Below are 26,868 nucleotides of genomic sequence, written 5' to 3' on the forward strand. Positions count from 1 at the left end.
GAAATTTTAATGAACTCAGGAAATGTGGTTTCCTATAATCATGTGTACAGATTGAACACGTATGTTTTTAGTCGCATTTTTCTCCTCTAAAGAACGCGCGTTTTGAGAACTTTCTTATGATTTAGCATTATGTACACTGAATACACATAATTTTTCCTCATTTAGATTCAGAGGTCAATTCTCTCGACTTTTACCAAAATATTCAAAACGTACACTGTTGGATGTATAAATGTTTTATAGGCTATTAAAACGTCGCATCATAATATGCTGGTTAACTTTATCAAATAATTATGATTACTGCTTCAATTGCAAATCGAGAAGGCTGCTTTAAGAATATAATTTAATTTTCCTTTTTATTTTCTTTGACAAATCAATTTCTGATAGAGTGAATGCCTATTAAGTATTTAAGTATTGTTTTAGAATTGAAGCGTTTTCTAAAAATTACAGAAAATACGTGAAGTGATTCCTATTCACCTGACAAAATCAGTTTCTGAAAGAGAGCCCATTTAACTAAGAAAAAAAAATGGATGAGAGTCTCATTGCAAATGATATATCTTTCCTCATGAACGTCACATCCTCTCCAAGAATCTTTCAAATTTTACTCAAAACAAGATTTTCTCTTCATTCGATTTATAAGACGTCAAAATTAAACAACTAATGGTGAGAAGCTCCTCCAAAAGAAGGACACTCCAAAATCAATCCATTATTCTATAGTCTTGGGTATGCCATAGACTCTGTACTTTGGTCTTTTACTGTATTAGGGAACAATTCTCATGCTTTGTGTTACTATCGGGCAAATTATGCTTCCATCTGTTATTCTTGTTTTATCTTTTTTTTTTTTTTTTATTTCTTTACAGTTTATTATGAAAGGTTTTTACTAAGCTACTCCTCCTGAAATATTTTCTTTTATTTGTTCAATGCGCTATTTTTCCCCTGCTGCAGCCCTTGGGATAATTGCTTCTTTCTTTTAAACTAGGGTTGTGGCTTAGCTTGTAATAATAATAATAATAATAATAATAATAATAATAATAATAATAATAATAATAATAATAATAATAATAATCATTATTATTATTATTATTATTATTATTATTATTATTATTATTATTATTATTATTATTATTATTATTATTATTATTATTATTATTATTATTATTATTATTATTATTATTATTATTATTATTATTATGTGTATCGTAAATAACATCCACACATCCTCAATTTCCACTTTCAAGAGCAGCCTTGGGCATTAGCAGCATGATTGTAACACGCCCACACAGGAAATCACGTCATCGGCTTTGGTAATAATCCTATTATTATAAAACACGAATTAATTTCCCAGACACTCCCTTAGGAATCTAATGAAACGATCAATAAAAGAAAAGCGTTCCCACAAGTCTCATTATAGATTTCAGTTTAATGAATTACAAAAATGCATCCCTCAATTTTTTTTCATGTAGTTTTTTTTTATTGGTTATTGTATATTAATCCTGTATGAATGTGCATAAGAATTTCCATGATAATTTACTTTCATTTTATATCTAAATATTTCGATATTTTTAGGTTTTGAGATATATTTCCTATTGGTGCTTTTCATAAGTTGTTTTCCCTCTTTGCTTTAAATAGTAAGATTCTATTGTTTGACTGAGATTTCTGAAATAAACTGTAAGTTTACTCATGCATGTCTTTAGTCAATCTTTTTCTATATTATTATTATTATTATTATTATTATTATTATTATTATTATTATTATTATTATTATTATTATTATTATTATATTATTATTATTATTATCATTTTCTTTTTTTTAGGTAGTCCCAGTCAACAGGGACCAGTTTGCATCCAACACCCTTAGGAGTCTATCACCTTCCTCATTATATGTGCTGCTTCATGTAGAATGCTCTTTTCCACTAGTCCTTTGGCTATATTGGCTCCTACCTTATCGAGGTTCCTTTTCTATAACCTATGATTACTGGCATCATCTTCACCTGCATATTCCATAGCCTTCTTAGTTCAACTCATGAGTTTTGCTACTTTCTAACTTTTTCCCCCGTTATCTCCCCTTTATGAGCCTCAAAGTACTGCAAATTCTATGAGTGACACTTTTTTTTTTTTTTTTTTTTTTTTTTTTGACAACCAGAGTTATGTCTGGTCGATGTGTATATATCACCCCGTTCGTCTGATATTGCAGTCACAAAGTATTTTCCCCTGTTAATTTTCTACAACCACTTGATTATTATGTTCGTACCATTTGTTCCTGCATTGTGTTACATATTTTCTACAGAGACTGAAATGGAGATATTTGACCAGTGTATCATATAGTTTTATTGATTTTGGGCAATGGTTGAGCATTCACTGGAGAGCCGGCTGATGGTTTCTTCTTTTGCCATACGATTCCTTTTCTCCCGTCTATTGCTCGTTTCATATATTTTGTTCCTAAGTCTTGAAATTATACTGCCATTATTATCCCTTTTGTTTCCTTTTAAAGTTCTCCCCTTTCTAGCCAATGCCATGTTTCCCTACTAGCTAATTCTTCACTTTACCCCAGGACCTGTCTCAGCATTGGTTTTCTTTTCCTATTGTCTTTTTTATCTAATTCTAATATTCTCTCCTAATACACTTATGGGTTTTTTTCCTTGCTTTATTAGGTTTTTTTTTCGTGCACTCTTTTGCCATTGTATTTTACTGGTTTTCATGTACTGTCCAAGTGCTCTGCTTTCGATGTTGACACAATGTTTTACACTTCATATTATGTAGAAACGGCAAATATTTCTTCTTGGGTGCATATCTTTTGTGGAATATTCGTTATCATTTTAGTTTGTCTGCCTATGTTGCATATTTCTCGCTTTTCCCTTTCCATTATTATTATTATTATTATTATTATTATTATTATTATTATTATTATTATTATTATTATTATTATTATTATTATTGTTGTTGTTGTTGAAAATAATGGCTGCCTCAGTTGCCTTCATCTTATATTCTGCCTTCTCGATGGCTCTAATTATCTTCTTTTCAGGAATACTGCATACAGCCAGTAACTAAGCAAAATTCATCCTTCATGGTGGGTATTCAAATTCAGGAGAAATCGACGAGTCAATGTTTTAATGGAAAATCTACAAATCAGGTAACATTTACAATTCTGGTAAAAGAATACAGAGAACAAGCTACACGTTTCGGGAGTGCTGTCTCCCTTCCTCAGGCTTGAGTGTTGGAAAATCCGGCTCAGGCAGAGAGGCAGCAAATTTCCAATGGCTACCTCAGACGTTGTGGGCGGAGTGAATAGAATGGCTGATTCTCATTGGCTAAGCCGCTTGCAGAGAGCGGCTGTAGAACAGTCAGACTGCCTTCACGCTCACTCATGGGTGTTGAGTCACCATCTTGTTCTCTGTGAGCTGGACTCTGATTGGTGGAAGCGCTCGCCAAGAGGGTACGTAGGCTAGGCAGACTATCCTGTTGCTGATCAAAGCTGTCGGTGTTGGTTATGTGTTGATCTGTTGGGTTGTCCTGGTTTGAGGTGTTATGGTTGGTTGGGTTACTTTTCTGTGTGTTGTTCCTTCGACAGGAGGGGAAGAGGAACATTTCCTGGGTAGTGTTAAGAGTCGGCTTTTCTCTCTGTATAAAAAGAGCTTCAAGTATGCGAAGTCTCCTGCTATCTGGAGCATGGCCTATGATCCCAGAGTTTTTTTATTATTTCCTCACGTTTGATGTTGTTGTTGTGGACATGGAGGGTATGAGCTTTTAGTGCACCTTGTTGGAGATGACAAGACAGTCTTTGACAGACGCATTGTGGTCATTCCTATGTACCGTCCAGAGCATCCTGGAACAGGGCATAATTAGGAATAAACTACGTTGGTCTGTCTGAGAATATACTGAGTCAGCGGGGCTGAGTTGTTTCTCATGATGAGAGACCTCGTTTTGTTGGTTTGATGAAAAATAGTCAACTTGACCTCTGTGTTTTCATCCACAGGGGAGACGAGACTCTTTATCATGTCTCTCATGGCCCTTTCATCCAATTTTGTAATTCTGATACCTGAACCTTTTATAGTAAAGGTTGATGGTAGTTGTGGTGTTCACGGTCGGTTGTTCACCCTGGTACCAGGTGTCCATGGCTAGCTTGATTTCACGGCTAACTTGTTTGTTAGAGTAGACATTGCTCACCAGGATCTTGGCGAGCGCTCCCACCAATCAGAGCCTAGCTCCTAGAGAACAAGATGGTGAGTCAACAGTCAGGAGTGAGTGGGAAAGCACTCTGACTGTTCTACAGCCGCTCTCGGTGAGCGGCTTAGCTAATAAGGATCAGCCATTCTAGTCACTCCACCCACGTTGCCCGAGGTAGCCAATGAAGATTCACTGCCTCCCTGCCTAAGCCGGATTTGCCGCATATAAGGATGTTCCTCTCATCGTTTCCAACACTCAAGCCTGAGGTAGGGATACAGCACTCCCAAAACGTGTAGCTTGTTCTCTGAATTCTTTTACCCGAATTGTAAATGTTACCTGATTTTTTAAATTTTACATTAAAACCTTGACTCGCCAATTATTCCTCAATTTCACTACCCACATTAAAGGATGAATTTTGCTCAGTTACTGGCTGTATGCATTAATCCTGAAAACAAGATATTTATAGCCCTCGAGAAGACGGAGTATAAGATCAATTCAACAACACTTGACTAAAAGAGGATCTGCTCACAAAATATTATTATTATTATTATTATTATTATTATTATTATTATTATTATTATTATTATTATTATTATTATTATTATTATTATTATTACAAGCTAAGCTACAGGCCTAGTTGGAAATGCACAAAGCTATAAGCCCGAGTGCTCGAATATTTTGTCATTTTTTATATGTACACAAACACATGTACATATATATATATATATATATATATATATATATATATATATATATATATATATATATATATATATATATATATATATATATATATATATATATATATATATATATATCAAAAATATCTTTATTTTGTAGATTTTGACATAATTTTTGTCATATTAAGCCTATCTGCATTTATTATTGTGTAGAATTGATAAAATTGACAAAAATCTTCATAATTACATAATTAGGGCGATGTACTTTCAAGAAATGCCCAACTAATTCTAAAATCTAATTAATCAACGAACATAAATATACCTTGTCACCCGCAGGAGACGATGACCACCCACTCAGAGAAGCAACCCACAGACCAGAAAACAGATCAATGGGTCACCGGCAACTGAACAGGAAAACCCTCACTCAAACTCGGTTTTGTTTTAAAAATATATAAAGACTTCAAGATTCAAAGTTGGCTGACACTACTATCACTGTCTGTAATTTTGACACTTTCCTTGGAAATGTGCTAACAAGAATTAAATGAATAGTCATAAATAGCCGAAATTTGCGTATTATTTAAAGGCATATTTTTTCGTACTAATATCACCATGTGCTCCGAAATCCTACGCTTGAGCTGTCTAGATGTGCTTCCAGTGTAGCATTCATTACAAAGTGCACATTGAAAGGTGTATATGACACCGAAATACAAGGGAGTATGTAAACTACCCTTATATTTAAAAAAAAAAATGAGCCAGCTGAGAGTTTGTTAGTAAAATTCTTTTTCCAATCTATATGAAAATAACACTTTTCACAACACTCATAACCTCTGTTCTTGGTGTCTCAAAAACATAATCATAGTACGGATAGGAGACATAATTTTTTTTTCTTTTTACTGACTGTTTGAATTACTAAATTTTGACTAAATTTTACATAAAAACTTTTTGACTCGATTTTAATAGAAGTTCAGAGGGAACCCATTGTTAATAGAAAAAACCTTTAGAATATATTTTTCCTCGTGAAACTCACATAAGTTGAAAATATATGGTAACATCTACATAACTGTTTTTATTGAATCAATTTTGTAGACTTTCGATTTCGAAATAAAAAAAAAAAAATGAGTGTTTAGTCCTGTATACTTTTTTTTCTTCCTTTTGTAAATTTTATATTACGCATCTTTGTATTCAAATAATCTAAAAAATGGGTTATAGGGTCTAAATCTCTTAAAAGTAAAAAGCTTATCATCTACATATCAACGGTACAAAAAAAGGCTTAAATTCCACAGGACAATCACTCAGCTATCTTCCTCCACAATAACGTGGAAAAGTATTTGCCAAGGTTAGTCCACACGGTGATCCCATTGCTACTTTATCTACCTGCTCATATAACTTGTCATTAAACATGAATGTGGATGTAGTGTTAGCTAGTTCTGATAGTTTATTTATTTGTTTGTTTCATTGAAACCTTCACAAAATGTCCTCTGAGATAGGGAAAAGTTGTTCAATAATTATTCGCATCGTTTCCCTTATTGGAGTGTTTGTGAATAAACTTTCTATGCCGAAGCTGCATATAACATTGTTATTTGCATCCTTGACAGAATTGATCAACTCCACAAATTCATGAGTATTTTTCAGAGTATATTCAGTTAATGTAAGAGGAGCGAGCTTAGTTACAAGACGTTTGGGCAGGTCATAGGAGCAGGTATTAATAGCTGAGAGAATTGGTCTCAAAAGAATACCTCTTTTGTGAATCTTTGGGGCACCATACCTAATACCAGGTTGTGTTCCTGTTGTCATCATTGCTAAAAATGTTTCGTCTGACAAGATTTCTTCCACTTACGAAATCTGTAGTTAATTTTATTTTCCCTTTTTAAAGTATGAATTAAAGGGTCCTTTAACACCAGCTCTCTGAACCTGGTCCTATCATTTAAAATATCTTCCATTGTCCTTACAAAATCCGCATTATCAAGCATTACAACTCCATGACCTTTATCTGGTTTACTTATAATCATATTTGAGTGTCTATCTACGTTTCTCAAGATTTCAATATCTTTTCAAAAATGTGAAGAAAAACACTTTTTTTGATGATGGAAATTATGGAATGATTTGTATGCAATGCCTTATATGGCTCATTCAAAGTCACATCCCATGTGGAACCTCCTTCTCAAGGCATATATAAAAATTTTCAAATGCTAAGAACTATCTATAAAAGTTTATACGAAAATGGGGCAGTTTGAAGTTCAATCAATATAATGATAGTCCTTCTTCCTTAGGTGATATTTTTGGACTCTAGTGATTGAAAATAACTTTATTAGGGCCAAGTGAATCGAGAGAGTTAGTTATCCCTAAAAATTTTAGTTTCTTTTCTTAGGTACTTTCAGTCTTAGTATTAACTTTGCATACATTTTTGGTGATATATGATATGAAATGATAGTATTCTAGAAAACTAACAGTAGTGTTTAACTCAGTATCTAGTCTGATTTTTTTTCCTAAATTCTTTATGGTTTTAAATTTATGAATGATTTCTATGATCAGGAGTTTGAATTGCCATTTCCATAAAGTTTAGAAATATGTGAATTACGTTTAAACAACTTAAAAAATATATAAATTTGGGTAGGATTTACATGGATTTAAGAAAATTAAATCTGCTTCATTCTTCCTTAATTTAATTATTTTTTTCGTGAATAGTTGTAGCCCTTGACGGCCATATCTTCTTAAAATTATTGATGGTAGTTTGGTTCGTCTCGGGAATTGCAATTAAAGTAAAAATAAAACAGCCAATGCTACTGTCATCTTCAACCTATCCGCAATTTTTGCTATGTAAAATCAATGACATTCATTAAATTCATCATAGGTACATAATTAAGAATATATACCTCCAAGAACTGCCCAACTAGCTCTAAAATCAAACCAATCAAAGAACATAAAACCATATAAAAGCCTTATAAAACATATAACTATGTAACTACAGTATATAAAAGACCCAAAAACTAATATACCTAGTCACCCGCAGCAGACGATGACCAACCACCCAGAAAAGCAGCCCACAGACCAGAAAACGGATCAACTATAAGCCCTCATAAAAGCTGGGTTTTGTCTTAAAAAGCCATGAAGACTCCAAGATTCTCAGTTGGCTGAAATTACTAAGGTCTCTCCATCTCAATATAAATCAATATACTCTAAAGAACACTAATGATTTTTAGAGTTGATAAATTCTGTCGAGGTTGCAAATAACTATGTTATGTGAAGCTTCGACATAGAAAGTTTTCTCACAAATATTCTTTTAAGGGAAACATTAGAGATAATTCTTCAATAACTTTTCCCTAACGCCGAGAACATTTTCGAAGGTCTCAATAAAAAAAGAAAAATTTAAGTTGTATTCGAACTAACTACCACTACTAACACATTCATGTTTAATGACAAGTTATATGAGCAAGTATATTGAGTAGCAATAGGATCACTATGTGGACCATCCTTGGCACCTCTATTTTTATATTATTGTGAAAGGAGATGGCTGAGGTATTGTCCTGTGAAATTGTAGCTTTTTTGGTATCGTCGATATCTACACGACATATTTTTACTGGTAAAAAAATTAGAACATATACGATAGTTTAAAGATTATTTTAATACAAAGCAGCGTAATATAAGATTCACAAAAGAAAGTGAACAGGATGATACTATGACTTTTCTCGATGTCTCTGTCTCTCGGAAACAATACCTTTGAGACCATCGTAATCTGAAAAAAAAACCACTCTTACAGGACTAAGTATTAACTTCTTTTGAGTTCGAAACCAGAAAGCTACGATATTAATTCAATAAAAACACTTATATAGATGATACCATGTATGTTTAAATTATATGAGGTTTCACGAGGAAGAAAATTTCCTAACATAATTCTTTATTAGCAGTGGGTTCCTTCTGAACCTCTATTACAATCAAGTCAAGAAGTTTTTAGGTAATATTTAGCGTCAAAATTCAGCAATTCAAACAGTCAGTATGAAAAAGTTATGTCTCCTTTCCATACTTTAATTATGTTTCGGAGAGACTAAAAACAAAGGTTTTGAGAGGTTGTGGGTATGTATTATCCCCATATAGACTTAAAACTAGTTTATACTAACTAACACGCTTTCCGTTGGCTCACTTTTTAAATATAAGGGGAGTTTACCTACTCCCTTGTGTTCTGGTGTCATATACACTTTTCAATGTGCACTCTGTAATGAGTGCTACACTGGAAGCACATCTAGACAGCTTCAGTTTAGGAATTCGGAGCACATGGTGAGATCGGTATGAACCAATATGCCTTCAAGTAAGAATCCAATTTCAGTTAATTATGACCATTCATTCAAATCTGGTCATGCCATTTCCAAGGAAAATTTCAAAATTACAGGCAGACGTAGTAGTGTCAGCAAACTAAGAATCTTGGAGTCATTATACATTTTTAGGACATAGCCCAGCTTGAATCAGAGCTTACTTGTTCAGTTGCCGGTGCCCTACTGATCTGTTTTCTATTCCCTGGGTTGGTGCTCTGGGTGGGTGGCAATCGTTAACTGCAGGTGACTAGGTACATTAATTATTTGGTCTTTTACATACTGTAGTTAGATAGTTATTTGTATAATCAGTTCTTTATATGGTTTCATGTTCATTATATGGTTTAGTTTTAGAGCTAGTTGGGCAGTTGTTGAAAGTATATATATCTGATCAAGTACTTATGATAATTTTTATTAATTTTATTAATTTCACTTTACAATAATTGCAGAAGGGCTCAAGAGAGCAGAAGTTACGTCTAAAACTACCAGATAAAGAAGATGACAACAGCATTGAGCATTATATATATATATATATATATATATATATATATATATATATATATATATATATATATATATATATATATATATATATATATATATATATATATATATATATATATATATATATATATATATATATATATATATATATATATATATACATAGTATTATATGCCTCTGTTTGAACTTTTGTTTGCATTTTTTAGTATATTTGAAGGAGAGAGAGAGAGAGAGAGAGAGAGAGAGAGAGAGAGAGAGAGAGAGAGAGAGAGAGAGAGAGAGAGTATTTGAATTCTTATAGTAATCTTAAATGAAAATAATTTCTCACTTCATATTCACCCCCTCTTACCCTAACCTATAATTTCAATCCTCTAATTCCGAACATTAGGTGATCATCGAAAAAATCGTCGAAAACAGTGAATAGTTTTTGCGCTATTTACCGTCACCTAAATTTATCTGAAATTTTAATGAACTCAGGAAATGTGGTTTCCTATAATCATGTGTACAGATTGAACACGTATGTTTTTAGTCGCATTTTTCTCCTCTAAAGAACGCGCGTTTTGAGAACTTTCTTATGATTTAGCATTATGTACACTGAATACACATAATTTTTCCTCATTTAGATTCAGAGGTCAATTCTCTCGACTTTTACCAAAATATTCAAAACGTACACTGTTGGATGTATAAATGTTTTATAGGCTATTAAAACGTCGCATCATAATATGCTGGTTAACTTTATCAAATAATTATGATTACTGCTTCAATTGCAAATCGAGAAGGCTGCTTTAAGAATATAATTTAATTTTCCTTTTTATTTTCTTTGACAAATCAATTTCTGATAGAGTGAATGCCTATTAAGTATTTAAGTATTGTTTTAGAATTGAAGCGTTTTCTAAAAATTACAGAAAATACGTGAAGTGATTCCTATTCACCTGACAAAATCAGTTTCTGAAAGAGAGCCCATTTAACTAAGAAAAAAAAATGGATGAGAGTCTCATTGCAAATGATATATCTTTCCTCATGAACGTCACATCCTCTCCAAGAATCTTTCAAATTTTACTCAAAACAAGATTTTCTCTTCATTCGATTTATAAGACGTCAAAATTAAACAACTAATGGTGAGAAGCTCCTCCAAAAGAAGGACACTCCAAAATCAATCCATTATTCTATAGTCTTGGGTATGCCATAGACTCTGTACTTTGGTCTTTTACTGTATTAGGGAACAATTCTCATGCTTTGTGTTACTATCGGGCAAATTATGCTTCCATCTGTTATTCTTGTTTTATCTTTTTTTTTTTTTTTTATTTCTTTACAGTTTATTATGAAAGGTTTTTACTAAGCTACTCCTCCTGAAATATTTTCTTTTATTTGTTCAATGCGCTATTTTTCCCCTGCTGCAGCCCTTGGGATAATTGCTTCTTTCTTTTAAACTAGGGTTGTGGCTTAGCTTGTAATAATAATAATAATAATAATAATAATAATAATAATAATAATAATAATAATAATAATAATAATAATAATAATCATTATTATTATTATTATTATTATTATTATTATTATTATTATTATTATTATTATTATTATTATTATTATTATTATTATTATTATTATTATTATTATTATTATTATTATTATTATTATTATTATTATTATTATTATTATTTTGTGTATCGTAAATAACATCCACACATCCTCAATTTCCACTTTCAAGAGCAGCCTTGGGCATTAGCAGCATGATTGTAACACGCCCACACAGGAAATCACGTCATCGGCTTTGGTAATAATCCTATTATTATAAAACACGAATTAATTTCCCAGACACTCCCTTAGGAATCTAATGAAACGATCAATAAAAGAAAAGCGTTCCCACAAGTCTCATTATAGATTTCAGTTTAATGAATTACAAAAATGCATCCCTCAATTTTTTTTCATGTAGTTTTTTTTTATTGGTTATTGTATATTAATCCTGTATGAATGTGCATAAGAATTTCCATGATAATTTACTTTCATTTTATATCTAAATATTTCGATATTTTTAGGTTTTGAGATATATTTCCTATTGGTGCTTTTCATAAGTTGTTTTCCCTCTTTGCTTTAAATAGTAAGATTCTATTGTTTGACTGAGATTTCTGAAATAAACTGTAAGTTTACTCATGCATGTCTTTAGTCAATCTTTTTCTATATTATTATTATTATTATTATTATTATTATTATTATTATTATTATTATTATTATTATTATTATTATTATTATTATTATTATTATTATTATCATTTTCTTTTTTTTAGGTAGTCCCAGTCAACAGGGACCAGTTTGCATCCAACACCCTTAGGAGTCTATCACCTTCCTCATTATATGTGCTGCTTCATGTAGAATGCTCTTTTCCACTAGTCCTTTGGCTATATTGGCTCCTACCTTATCGAGGTTCCTTTTCTATAACCTATGATTACTGGCATCATCTTCACCTGCATATTCCATAGCCTTCTTAGTTCAACTCATGAGTTTTGCTACTTTCTAACTTTTTCCCCCGTTATCTCCCCTTTATGAGCCTCAAAGTACTGCAAATTCTATGAGTGACACTTTTTTTTTTTTTTTTTTTTTTTTTTTTTTGACAACCAGAGTTATGTCTGGTCGATGTGTATATATCACCCCGTTCGTCTGATATTGCAGTCACAAAGTATTTTCCCCTGTTAATTTTCTACAACCACTTGATTATTATGTTCGTACCATTTGTTCCTGCATTGTGTTACATATTTTCTACAGAGACTGAAATGGAGATATTTGACCAGTGTATCATATAGTTTTATTGATTTTGGGCAATGGTTGAGCATTCACTGGAGAGCCGGCTGATGGTTTCTTCTTTTGCCATACGATTCCTTTTCTCCCGTCTATTGCTCGTTGCATATATTTTGTTCCTAAGTCTTGAAATTATACTGCCATTATTATCCCTTTTGTTTCCTTTTAAAGTTCTCCCCTTTCTAGCCAATGCCATGTTTCCCTACTAGCTAATTCTTCACTTTACCCCAGGACCTGTCTCAGCATTGGTTTTCTTTTCCTATTGTCTTTTTTATCTAATTCTAATATTCTCTCCTAATACACTTATGGGTTTTTTTCCTTGCTTTATTAGGTTTTTTTTTCCGTGCACTCTTTTGCCATTGTATTTTACTGGTTTTCATGTACTGTCCAAGTGCTCTGCTTTCGATGTTGACACAATGTTTTACACTTCATATTATGTAGAAACGGCAAATATTTCTTCTTGGGTGCATATCTTTTGTGGAATATTCGTTATCATTTTAGTTTGTCTGCCTATGTTGCATATTTCTCGCTTTTCCCTTTCCATTATTATTATTATTATTATTATTATTATTATTATTATTATTATTATTATTATTATTATTATTATTATTATTATTGTTGTTGTTGTTGAAAATAATGGCTGCCTCAGTTGCCTTCATCTTATATTCTGCCTTCTCGATGGCTCTAATTATCTTCTTTTCAGGAATACTGCATACAGCCAGTAACTAAGCAAAATTCATCCTTCATGGTGGGTATTCAAATTCAGGAGAAATCGACGAGTCAATGTTTTAATGGAAAATCTACAAATCAGGTAACATTTACAATTCTGGTAAAAGAATACAGAGAACAAGCTACACGTTTCGGGAGTGCTGTCTCCCTTCCTCAGGCTTGAGTGTTGGAAAATCCGGCTCAGGCAGAGAGGCAGCAAATTTCCAATGGCTACCTCAGACGTTGTGGGCGGAGTGAATAGAATGGCTGATTCTCATTGGCTAAGCCGCTTGCAGAGAGCGGCTGTAGAACAGTCAGACTGCCTTCACGCTCACTCATGGGTGTTGAGTCACCATCTTGTTCTCTGTGAGCTGGGCTCTGATTGGTGGAAGCGCTCGCCAAGAGGGTACGTAGGCTAGGCAGACTATCCTGTTGCTGATCAAAGCTGTCGGTGTTGGTTATGTGTTGATCTGTTGGGTTGTCCTGGTTTGAGGTGTTATGGTTGGTTGGGTTACTTTTCTGTGTGTTGTTCCTTCGACAGGAGGGGAAGAGGAACATTTCCTGGGTAGTGTTAAGAGTCGGCTTTTCTCTCTGTATAAAAAGAGCTTCAAGTATGCGAAGTCTCCTGCTATCTGGAGCATGGCCTATGATCCCAGAGTTTTTTTTATTATTTCCTCACGTTTGATGTTGTTGTTGTGGACATGGAGGGTATGAGCTTTTAGTGCACCTTGTTGGAGATGACAAGACAGTCTTTGACAGACGCATTGTGGTCATTCCTATGTACCGTCCAGAGCATCCTGGAACAGGGCATAATTAGGAATAAACTACGTTGGTCTGTCTGAGAATATACTGAGTCAGCGGGGCTGAGTTGTTTCTCATGATGAGAGACCTCGTTTTGTTGGTTTGATGAAAAATAGTCAACTTGACCTCTGTGTTTTCATCCACAGGGGAGACGAGACTCTTTATCATGTCTCTCATGGCCCTTTCATCCAATTTTGTAATTCTGATACCTGAACCTTTTATAGTAAAGGTTGATGGTAGTTGTGGTGTTCACGGTCGGTTGTTCACCCTGGTACCAGGTGTCCATGGCTAGCTTGATTTCACGGCTAACTTGTTTGTTAGAGTAGACATTGCTCACCAGGATCTTGGCGAGCGCTCCCACCAATCAGAGCCTAGCTCCTAGAGAACAAGATGGTGAGTCAACAGTCAGGAGTGAGTGGGAAAGCACTCTGACTGTTCTACAGCCGCTCTCGGTGAGCGGCTTAGCTAATAAGGATCAGCCATTCTAGTCACTCCACCCACGTTGCCCGAGGTAGCCAATGAAGATTCACTGCCTCCCTGCCTAAGCCGGATTTGCCGCATATAAGGATGTACCTCTCATCGTTTCCAACACTCAAGCCTGAGGTAGGGATACAGCACTCCCAAAACGTGTAGCTTGTTCTCTGAATTCTTTTACCCGAATTGTAAATGTTACCTGATTTTTTAAATTTTACATTAAAACCTTGACTCGCCAATTATTCCTCAATTTGACTACCCACATTAAAGGATGAATTTTGCTCAGTTACTGGCTGTATGCATTAATCCTGAAAACAAGATAATTATAGCCCTCGAGAAGACGGAGTATAAGATCAATTCAACAACACTTGACTAAAAGAGGATCTGCTCACAAAATATTATTATTATTATTATTATTATTATTATTATTATTATTATTATTATTATTATTATTATTATTATTATTATTATTATTATTATTATTATTATTACAAGCTAAGCTACAGGCCTAGTTGGAAATGCACAAAGCTATAAGCCCGAGTGCTCGAATATTTTGTCATTTTTTATATGTACACAAACACATGTACATATATATATATATATATATATATATATATATATATATATATATATATATATATATATATATATATATATATATATATATATATATATATATATATATATATATTCAAAAATATCTTTATTTTGTAGATTTTGACATAATTTTTGTCATATTAAGCCTATCTGCATTTATTATTGTGTAGAATTGATAAAATTGACAAAAATCTTCATAATTACATAATTAGGGCGATGTACTTTCAAGAAATGCCCAACTAATTCTAAAATCTAATTAATCAACGAACATAAATATACCTTGTCACCCGCAGGAGACGATGACCACCCACTCAGAGAAGCAACCCACAGACCAGAAAACAGATCAATGGGTCACCGGCAACTGAACAGGAAAACCCTCACTCAAACTCGGTTTTGTTTTAAAAATATATAAAGACTTCAAGATTCAAAGTTGGCTGACACTACTATCACTGTCTGTAATTTTGACACTTTCCTTGGAAATGTGCTAACAAGAATTAAATGAATAGTCATAAATAGCCGAAATTTGCGTATTATTTAAAGGCATATTTTTTCGTACTAATATCACCATGTGCTCCGAAATCCTACGCTTGAGCTGTCTAGATGTGCTTCCAGTGTAGCATTCATTACAAAGTGCACATTGAAAGGTGTATATGACACCGAAATACAAGGGAGTATGTAAACTACCCTTATATTTAAAAAAAAAATGAGCCAGCTGAGAGTTTGTTAGTAAAATTCTTTTTCCAATCTATATGAAAATAACACTTTTCACAACACTCATAACCTCTGTTCTTGTGTCTCAAAAACATAACCATAGTACGGATAGGAGACATAATTTTTTTTCTTTTTACTGACTGTTTGAATTACTAAATTTTGACTAAATTTTACATAAAAACTTTTTGACTTGATTTTAATAGAAGTTCAGAGGGAACCCATTGTTAATAGAAAAAACCTTTAGAATATATTTTTCCTCGTGAAACTCACATAAGTTGAAAATATATGGTAACATCTACATAACTGTTTTTATTGAATCAATTTTGTAGACTTTCGATTTCGAAATAAAAAAAAAAAATGAGTGTTTAGTCCTGTATACTTTTTTTTCTTCCTTTTGTAAATTTTATATTACGCATCTTTGTATTCAAATAATCTAAAAAATGGGTTATAGGGTCTAAATCTCTTAAAAGTAAAAAGCTTATCATCTACATATCAACGGTACAAAAAAAGGCTTAAATTCCACAGGACAATCACTCAGCTATCTTCCTCCACAATAACGTGGAAAAGTATTTGCCAAGGTTAGTCCACACGGTGATCCCATTGCTACTTTATCTACCTGCTCATATAACTTGTCATTAAACATGAATGTGGATGTAGTGTTAGCTAGTTCTGATAGTTTATTTATTTGTTTGTTTCATTGAAACCTTCACAAAATGTCCTCTGAGATAGGGAAAAGTTGTTCAATAATTATTCGCATCGTTTCCCTTATTGGAGTGTTTGTGAATAAACTTTCTATGCCGAAGCTGCATATAACATTGTTATTTGCATCCTTGACAGAATTGATCAACTCCACAAATTCATGAGTATTTTTCAGAGTATATTCAGTTAATGTAAGAGGAGCGAGCTTAGTTACAAGACGTTTGGGCAGGTCATAGGAGCAGGTATTAATAGCTGAGAGAATTGGTCTCAAAAGAATACCTCTTTTGTGAATCTTTGGGGCACCATACCTAATACCAGGTTGTGTTCCTGTTGTCATCATTGCTAAAAATGTTTCGTCTGACAAGATTTCTTCCACTTACGAAATCTGTAGTTAATTTTATTTTCCCTTTTTAAAGTATGAATTAAAGGGTCCTTTAACACCAGCTCTCTGAACCTGGTCCTATCATTTAAAATATCTTCCATTGTCCTTACAAAATCCGCATTATCAAGCATTACAACTCCATGACCTTTATCTGGTTTACTTATAATCATATTTGAGTGTCTATCTAGGTTTCTCAAGATTTCAATATCTTTTCAAAAATGTGAAGAAAAACACTTTTTTTTATGATGGAAATTATGGAATGATTTGTATGCAATGCCTTATATGGCTCATTCAAAGTCACATCCCATGTGGAACCTCCTTCTCAAGGCATATATAAAAATTTTCAAATGCTAAGAACTATCTATAAAAGTTTATACGAAAATGGGGCAGTTTGAAGTTCAATCAATATAATGATAGTCCTTCTTCCTTAGGTGATATTTTTGGACTCTAGTGATTGAAAATAACTTTATTAGGGCCAAGTGAATCGAGAGAGTTAGTTATCCCTAAAAATTTTAGTTTCTTTTCTTGGGTACTTTCAGTCTTATTATTAACTTTGCATACATTTTTGGTGATATATGATATGAAATGATAGTATTCTAGAAAACTAACAGTAGTGTTTAACTCAGTATCTAGTCTGATTTTTTTTTTCCTAAATTCTTTATGGTTTTAAATTTATGAATGATTTCTATGGTCAGGAGTTTAAATTGCCATTTCCATAAAGTTTAGAAATATGTGAATTACGTTTAAACAACTTAAAAAATATATAAATTTGGGTAGGATTTACATGGATTTAAGAAAATTAAATCTGCTTCATTCTTCCTTAATTTAATTATTTTTTTCGTGAATAGTTGTAGTCCTTGACGGCCATATCTTCTTAAAATTATTGATGGTAGTTTGGTTCGTCTCGGGAATTGCAATTTAAGTAAAAATAAAACAGCCAATGCTACTGTCATCTTCAACCTATCCGCAATTTTTGCTATGTAAAATCAATGACATTCATTAAATTCATCATATGTACATAATTAAGAATATATACCTCCAAGAACTGCCCAACTAGCTCTAAAATCAAACCAATCAAAGAACATAAAACCATATAAAAGCCTTATAAAACATATAACTATGTAACTACAGTATATAAAAGACCCAAAAACTAATATACCTAGTCACCCGCAGCAGACGATGACCACCCACCCAGAAAAGCAGCCCACAGACCAGAAAACGGATCAATTATAAGCCCTCATAAAAGCTGGGTTTTGTCTTAAAAAGGCATGAAGACTCCAAGATTCTCAGTTGGCTGACATTACTAAGGTCGCTCCATCTCAATATAAATCAATATACTCTAAAGAACACTAATGATTTTTAGAGTTGATAAATTCTGTCGAGGTTGCAAATAACTATGTTATGTGAAGCTTCGACATAGAAAGTTTTTTCACAAATACTCTTTTAAGGGAAACATTAGAGATAATTCTTCAATAACTTTTCCCTAACGCCGAGAACATTTTCGAAGGTTTCAATAAAGAAAGAAAAAATTTTAAGTTGTATTCGAACTAACTACCACTACTAACACATTCATGTTTAATGACAAGTTATATGAGCAAGTATATTGAGTAGCAATAGGATCACTATGTGGACCATCCTTGGCACCTCTATTTTTATATTATTGTGAAAGGAGATGGCTGAGGTATTGTCCTGTGAAATTGTAGCTTTTTTGGTATCGTCGATATCTACACGACATATTTTTACTGGTAAAAAAATTAGAACATATACGATAGTTTAAAGATTATTTTAATACAAAGCAGCGTAATATAAGATTCACAAAAGAAAGTGAACAGGATGATACTATGACCTTTGAGACCATCGTAATCTGAAAAAAAAACCACTCTTACAGGACTAAGTATTAACTTCTTTTGAGTTCGAAACCAGAAAGCTACGATATTTTTTCAATAAAAACACTTATATAGATGATACCATGTATGTTTAAATTATATGAGGTTTCACGAGGAAGAAAATTTCCTAACATAATTCTTTATTAGCAGTGGGTTCCTTCTGAACCTCTATTACAATCAAGTCAAGAAGTTTTTAGTTAATATTTAGCGTCAAAATTCAGCAATTCAAACAGTCAGTATGAAAAAGTTATGTCTCCTTTCCATACTTTAATTATGTTTCGGAGAGACTAAAAACAAAGGTTTTGAGAGGTTGTGGGTATGTATTATCCCCATATAGACTTAAAACTAGTTTATACTAACTAACACGCTTTCCGTTGGCTCACTTTTTAAATATAAGGGGAGTTTACCTACTCCCTTGTGTTCTGGTGTCATATACACTTTTCAATGTGCACTCTGTAATGAGTGCTACACTGGAAGCACATCTAGACAGCTTCAGTGTAGGAATTCGGAGCACATGGTGAGATCGGTATGAACCAATATGCCTTTAAGTAAGAATCCAATTTCAGTTAATTATGACCATTCATTCACATCTGGTCATGCCATTTCCAAGGAAAATTTCAAAATTACAGGCAGACGTAGTAGTGTCAGCAAACTAAGAATCTTGGAGTCATTATACATTTTTAGGACATAGCCCAGCTTGAATCAGAGCTTACTTGTTCAGTTGCCGGTGCCCTACTGATCTGTTTTCTATTCCCTGGGTTGGTGCTCTGGGTGGGTGGCAATCGTTAACTGCAGGTGACTAGGTACATTAATTATTTGGTCTTTTACATGCTGTAGTTAGATAGTTATTTGTATAATCAGTTCTTTATATGGTTTCATGTTCATTATATGGTTTAGTTTTAGAGCTAGTTGGGCAGTTGTTGAAAGTATATATATCTGATCAAGTACTTATGATAAAGAAGATGACAACAGCATTGAGCATTATATATATATATACAGTATATATATATATATATATATATATATATATATATATATATATATATATATATATATATATATATATATATATATATATATATATATATATATATATATATATATATATATATATATATATACATAGTATTATATGCCTCTGTTTGAACTTTCGTTTGCATTTTTTAGTATATTTGAAGGAGAGAGAGAGAGAGAGAGAGAGAGAGAGAGAGAGAGAGAGAGAGAGAGAGAGAGAGAGAGTATTTGAATTCTTATAGTAATCTTAAATGAAAATAATTTCTCACTTCATATTCACCCCCTCTTACCCTAACCTATAATTTCAATCCTCTAATTCCGAACATTAGGTGATCATCGAAAAAATCGTCGAAAACAGTGAATAGTTTTTGCGCTATTTACCGTCACCTAAATTTATCTGAAATTTTAATGAACTCAGGAAATGTGGTTTCCTATAATCATGTGTACAGATTGAACACGTATGTTTTTAGTCGCATTTTTCTCCTCTAAAGAACGCGCGTTTTGAGAACTTTCTTATGATTTAGCATTATGTACACTGAATACACATAATTTTTCCTCATTTAGATTCAGAGGCCAATTCTCTCGACTTTTACCAAAATATTCAAAACGTACACTGTTGGATGTATAAATGTTTTATAGGCTATTAAAACGTCGCATCATAATATGCTGGTTAACTTTATCAAATAATTATGATTACTGCTTCAATTGCAAATCGAGAAGGCTGCTTGAAGAATATAATTTAATTTTCTTTTTTATTTTCTTTGACAAATCAATTTCTGATAGAGTGAATGCCTATTAAGTATTTAAGTATTGTTTTAGAATTGAAGCGAAGTTTATTCTGTATCAAAATAATAATCAAAATACGTAAAATTTCATTGAAAATCACTAAGAATATATTTTTCTGTCCATTAATCATTAAAAGAATGTACCATATGGCGTATTTCAAAATAATTAATGTCATCCTCAATGGCATATTTTTATGGAAATCAAGGTAACAAGAAAGAATAAAACGTAACCCCCTTTCTTAACCTGGACCGCAATAGTCTAAATCCCCATATAATTGATGGCATTTCTACATACGTATAACTCTTTGGTTATAATTACACTGACATTTAAAATTCATAGCTATTGGATAACGAAGGAAACAGCAGGACACAGAGTCATTACTAGTGAGTTAATGATGTATTATTGTAATGGCTGCTAAAATTTAAGACCAAAATTACTCTCATGACCTAAACATAACATTATTCTTATTAGTCAAGCTTAACATTACCCTCATGATATGCCCTTAATATTGTGTAAATTACTAATCAGAGCCGAGTTTAGAATTATTCCGTTGTTTGCCTTGGAGCCTCAAAAACGGAAAAATCTTCCTAATTTTTTATCTTTTCACAGAACAATTATCTTTATTATTTATTCAATCTTTATTTTCGTTTAGACATTTCAGAGTTATACAGCCATTTGATTAACGAAGAGTAAGAGTTTTGATGGATAACGAGCAATACGGTGCAAGGTTACCTGAGGACATTAATTTTCTCGTAAATGAAATCATATTATTCAAGAAAAACTCTTGAATGGAAATTCAAAGATGAAGCCAAATGCATATTTTAAGATAACGGGGTTTCATTATGTAAAGATATCCAACACTCCCTCATCCCTGGTGAAAAATACGTACTTCCAATACAAACAGGAACACATGCAGTTTCACACTATTGCGTCGTTATTTTGAATATATATATATATATATATATATATATATATATATATATATATATATATATATATATATATATATATATATATATATATATATATATATATATATATATATGTGTGTGTGTGTGTGTGTGTGTGTGTGTGTGTGTGTTTGTGTGTGTCTGTGGGTGTGTGTGTGTGTGTCTGTGTCTGTGGGTGTGTGTGTCTGTGTGTGTGTGTGTGTGTGTGTGTGTGTGTAGTTCTCAGCTATGTAGGGCAGGGTCTTCAAACTCTATTTGTATCCTATGGAGCACAGTTGAAAGTTTGGTTAACCATACTTTATTGGAAAGTGCGAAGACCATGCCCAAAACATCTCCATCCACCTCTCGCCATAATCTCATTCACATAATTACTGTTGAGTAATCTCTCTTATAGTTTTATTTCTATTCCGTTTCTACCATTTAACTCACAATATTTTTCTGAGGGCTTGGTTTTTATATCTATAAAATCTTTCTTTTATTGCTTCATTTCCATACCACGAATCATATTCATACACTAATATTGATTCTACTAAACTGATATATTTACTTGTGATTTCAATCGATTTGATTAAAGAAAAAACTACTTATCCTTGTCAGTGTTTAATTTGCTTTTCTCAATCTTTAATCAAACTAAAATTCTAAAAACCCTGTATTAGATATCATAGCCCCTAAATCTTTGAATGATTCTAGATCATTAGTTCATTCTTTTTCCAATTATATTTAATTTTCCATTGCATATTCCATTCTCATTCTCTGTCTTTCTTCTGTATAGCTTAAGCTCAGCCTCATATGATATTTCATGCATTCTAGTAAGCTAGCCATGCAAGTCCTGTGGCGCTTTGATAATAAGGACAGAGTTATCCGCATTGTCTAAATCAGCTGATTTCATGTTATACATACAGTCTAATTCTTCTTAGCCATCCCCATCTGTTCTATACATTAAAAAATTAATGAGGAAGATAAACAATATTGGTGACTACTCATTCCCTTAAACTGCTCCAAAGTTCACTGGAAATTTATTTCATAGGACTCCATTTAAAATTTTAGATTAACCTTGTTTTTGCTATGCTCAGGAACATACCTAATAAAATTTACATATTTAAGAGGGACTTCACAATATCAGCGGCTTTTTCATAGTTCACAAATGTTACCAAAAGTTAATATCTGTATTCTACATATTGCTGTATATGTTTTAAGAATCATAATTCGGCCAGTACAACTTCTACGTTTTTGAAATCCTGCGTAGATATATGTCAGCTTCCCATCAATCTTTCTCTCTTGTCTCTTTAGAACGAGCATAGAATATATTTCAATGACAAATAGCGTAAGTGTGATTCCTCTGCGGTAATAGCAATAAGCCAGTTCATATTTTTTTTTCTCAGCTTAAGGTATATCAATCAAATTATTCCCTTAACATCATCTGTTCATGATCTTCCAGAAGTGTTCCATCCAACGTTGCCTTTCTTCATTTTGTGTTGTTATAACAGTTCCTTCCCTCTTATTGATTGGTATGTGTGTCTTTTTTTTCTTTCTTCTATATTTTTTTTTTTTGCCCAGGTAAGACATTTCATTAATAATTCCTTGAATAATTCTTAGAAAATAGCCACTCCTTGAATTCATAGATTTTTCAGCCTCAACTGGTTTCCTGTCTAAATATTCTCGACAGTTATTCCTGGTTTTTCTTTCGACATCACTAATAAGCTTTACAACTCATAGTTACAGCGCCAAATGAAAATCGTGTGTATGGAAATGGTTACTTGAATAGAATGATGCTAAAACAATTTGGGCAGAAATAAATTGGAAGAGCACTTTTGACAAAAAAACTGTTACTACCCCAAATGATTCTGAACTATCGAATTATTTTTCAAAACTTTATAGTGCTGAACAAAGGGAAACAGAGGTCCCTCTTGATATTAATGGGCCGAATTAGGTCTATATTCCACTCCTCTATGATCAGATTACGGAAAAAGAAGAGAGGGGAGGCATTCAGGAAATCGAGTCCAATAAAACCCCTGGACCTGATGGTGTCCCTCCTGGAGTTTTTAGACTGCTCAATGAAGCTTGGATTTTATTCAGAATATGGGTTCTCAATTCTGTCTTCTTCGTGGTATATCCCTTCTCATGGACAACTGCCAAATTTTTCAGCATTTTCAAAGGAGGGGACCCTAGGGATCCTAGAAACTACCGTGGGATAAACGTTGTGGCGGCATTGCCCAAGCTCTATGATCACATCCTCAATAGCAGACTAAAACAATGGTTTATAACTGACAAGGAACAAGCTGGGGCGAAGAAAAGGAGAGGCTGTGAAAAGCAAATTCTTATTTCCGCCTCTTAATAGACATTGTATATAATTTTCGTATATTTTGCGAAGGCTTACGACAAAATAAACAGGAAAACACTCATAAGACTACTGCAACGAATGGGATGTGGGTCAAACATAGTAAGAGCCATTCGAAATACCTTGGAGATAACATCAAGTAATATTGGCAATAATACAATAGAGGTGGAGGCAGGAGTCAGACGAGGTAGTCCCAGTTCGTGCTTCCTTTTCACCGCTTACACCAACCGGATGATACGTATGGTCAGGATGGTTGGCTTGGGTTTTTACAGTTGTTACTGTTGATGGATGATACTGTATTAGTCAGCACCACAGAATTAGGTATAAGTTGGAAATTTCAAAATGTGTTGAAGTATTGTAAGGAATATGATATGAAGGTTAACAACAAAACTACTAATCTAATGTGCATTAACGTCATGGACCCCAACCCTCTCGTTTTCAATGAAATAACGTTAGAAGTTTGTGACAAATATACTTATTTAGGCAATCAGATCATGAATGCTCCAATGTACAAACAGGTTGAAGAGCATTTAAAGACACATTCAAAGAGCTTGCGGAAGTTCCAGTCCTTTTTATCTAAAAATAATGATGCTCCTTGGTGTGTAAAAAGAAAGGTCTGGTCTGCAGGATTAAATAGTTCAATCTTTTATAGGTCTGAGACTTGGATGTCATATAACTTGAAAGCTGCTAGTAATGCTCACTTGAGCAGTTTGCGTGACCTCCTAAGTGTCAGAAAAACAGACTGCTCTGACTTAGTGTTTTTAAAATCCGAAGAACCAAGTGCAACAGACCAAATTTTTAGGAAAAGTTCGTTCTCGACCAGACTATGACAGGAGTTACTTTGCTACCATCATATACAAGACCATAGTAGTACAGTCTCCGATGGGAATCTACATCGACCAGTTACAGAGAACCCAAGAAGATCCAATTTTAGACGAAAAGGAAACACTAAAAGCCCACGTGAATAACAACCTTGAGTCAACTCGACGGACGACTTACAAACAGCTCAACCCACGTCTTGAGTCTCCAGCATTGTACAAGAAGAAGATACCTTTTATTCCAGAGCACCACCGAATAGCTTGTAGCGGTTACGGCTGAGTTCTCACCACCTTGAAGTCGAGATTGGACTATGGTCAAGAATTCCCCGAGAGGAACGCCTTTGCCCCTGTGGATCTGTGCAGGATGAGATCAATGTCATCTTGAACTGCCTTTTGCTCTCGCATGTTAGGGAAAATTTTGCAGGGATTAACTTTAATTCCTTTGACGATTGCATGAACTATAAGGACGAATGAGAGCTATGTAAATATATATTCAGCGTAACCAACCTTATTCCTCATTATAACTCTGAATAAGTGTCAGCACTATATATTTTTATTTTTTTTATATATGTTGCAATGTAATTTTTGTTTAATCTTAGGTTAGGTCCACGAAGTTCCAGTCCTTTTTATCTAAAAATAATGATGCTCCTTGGTGTGTAAAAAGAAAGGTCTGGTCTGCAGGATTAAATAGTTCAATCTTTTATAGGTCTGAGACTTGGATGTCATATAACTTGAAAGCTGCTAGTAATGCTCACTTGAACAGTTTGCGTGACCTCCTAAGTGTCAGAAAAACAGACTGCTCTGACTTAGTGTTTTTAAAATCCGAAGAACCAAGTGCAACAGACCAAATTTTTAGGAAAAGTTCGTTCTCGACCAGACTATGACAGGAGTAACTTTGCTACCATCATATACAAGACCATAGTAGTACAGTCTCCGATGGGAATCTACATCGACCAGTTACAGAGAACCCAAGAAGATCCAATTTTAGACGAAAAGGAAACACTAAAAGCCCACGTGAATAACAACCTTGAGTCAACTCGACGGACGACTTACAAACAGCTCAACCCACGTCTTGAGTCTCCAGCATTGTACAAGAAGAAGATACCTTTTATTCCAGAGCACCACCGAATAGCTTGTAGCGGTTACGGCTGAGTTCTCACCACCTTGAAGTCGAGATTGGACTATGGTCAAGAATTCCCCGAGAGGAACGCCTTTGCCCCTGTGGATCTGTGCAGGATGAGATCAATGTCATCTTGAACTGCCTTTTGCTCTCGCATGTTAGGGAAAATTTTGCAGGGATTAACTTTAATTCCTTTGACGATTGCATGAACTATAAGGACGAATGAGAGCTATGTAAATATATATTCAGCGTAACCAACCTTATTCCTCATTATAACTCTGAATAAGTGTCAGCACTATATATTTTTATTTTTTTTATATATGTTGCAATGTAATTTTTGTTTAATCTTAGGTTAGGTCCATATTTAGAGTTCATTAGAGCCGATGAAAAGTTAAAGATTATAATGGACAATCATTAGTTAATGGAGGATCTTTACCCCTTATTTTATTTAAGAAATAGAAAATTGAAATGTATATTTGCATCTCTATGGAAATGCTATGATTATTGTCAATAGATAAGTAACTAACTAACTATCGATACTATATACTCAGCATGCTCTACCTTGTAATTTTTATTATATCCTCGAAAACTTTGAACAATAAATTTCTGCCTCTGTCTAATTTTATACTATCCTGAGTATCATTTTATATCAATGTTTTTTTTTTTTCCTTGTAGCAGCATGTCCCAAATCTTCACCACCAATTGACCGATATATATTCTTATTTTCACACCATTCCTCATTTACTATCTTATCTTCGTCTCTTATATTCTCTAATACGATAAATCGATTCTAACTTTAAATTGCTAAGGTTTCCCTGTGTTCATCTTCTAGAAGCGTGGTTGCATCAAACCTAGGTATTCCAGCACCATTTCTCTTGTGTGATTTCAGTTTTAACTTCAGTGTGGAAATGAGGAGCAGGTTATCACTACTAATATCTACACCTTTATAGCTTCCTACATTTCTCAGAGTCCTTTTGATTCTTTATTAAAAGCTATGTGATATATTTGTTTTTTGTAATTACCACCTGGTGTAGTCTATGTATATTTGTCTGTGTCCTACTAGAATTGAGTATCTTCAATAAAAAGATTGTTTGATGACCAAAAACTTATAAAATTTGCAACATTTTCATTTGAAACTT

General features: G+C 33.2%; 1 protein-coding gene across 1 annotated transcript; it reads left to right on the forward strand.

Moving 5' to 3' along the window:
• Positions 1–14,344: 14,344 nt before the first annotated feature.
• Positions 14,345–23,788, forward strand: LOC137651011 (uncharacterized). Its single transcript, XM_068384150.1, has 2 exons — positions 14,345–14,365; positions 23,411–23,788. The coding sequence occupies exons 1-2, from the start codon at positions 14,345–14,347 to the stop codon at positions 23,786–23,788; spliced, it is 399 nt and encodes a 132-aa protein (XP_068240251.1).
• Positions 23,789–26,868: the final 3,080 nt, after the last annotated feature.

The sequence above is a fragment of the Palaemon carinicauda genome, chromosome 12 (genome assembly GCF_036898095.1).
Source record: "Palaemon carinicauda isolate YSFRI2023 chromosome 12, ASM3689809v2, whole genome shotgun sequence".
Classification (NCBI taxonomy): domain Eukaryota; kingdom Metazoa; phylum Arthropoda; class Malacostraca; order Decapoda; family Palaemonidae; genus Palaemon; species Palaemon carinicauda.

Excerpts from the sequence above, each read along its gene's own strand:
- LOC137651011 (XM_068384150.1), top strand. The coding sequence starts at position 14,345 with ATGGTGAGTCAACAGTCAGGA. Across the intron at positions 14,366-23,410 it reads TGGTGAGTCAACAGTCAGGA|ATTACGGAAAAAGAAGAGAG; the intron begins GTGAGTGGGAAA and ends CTCTATGATCAG.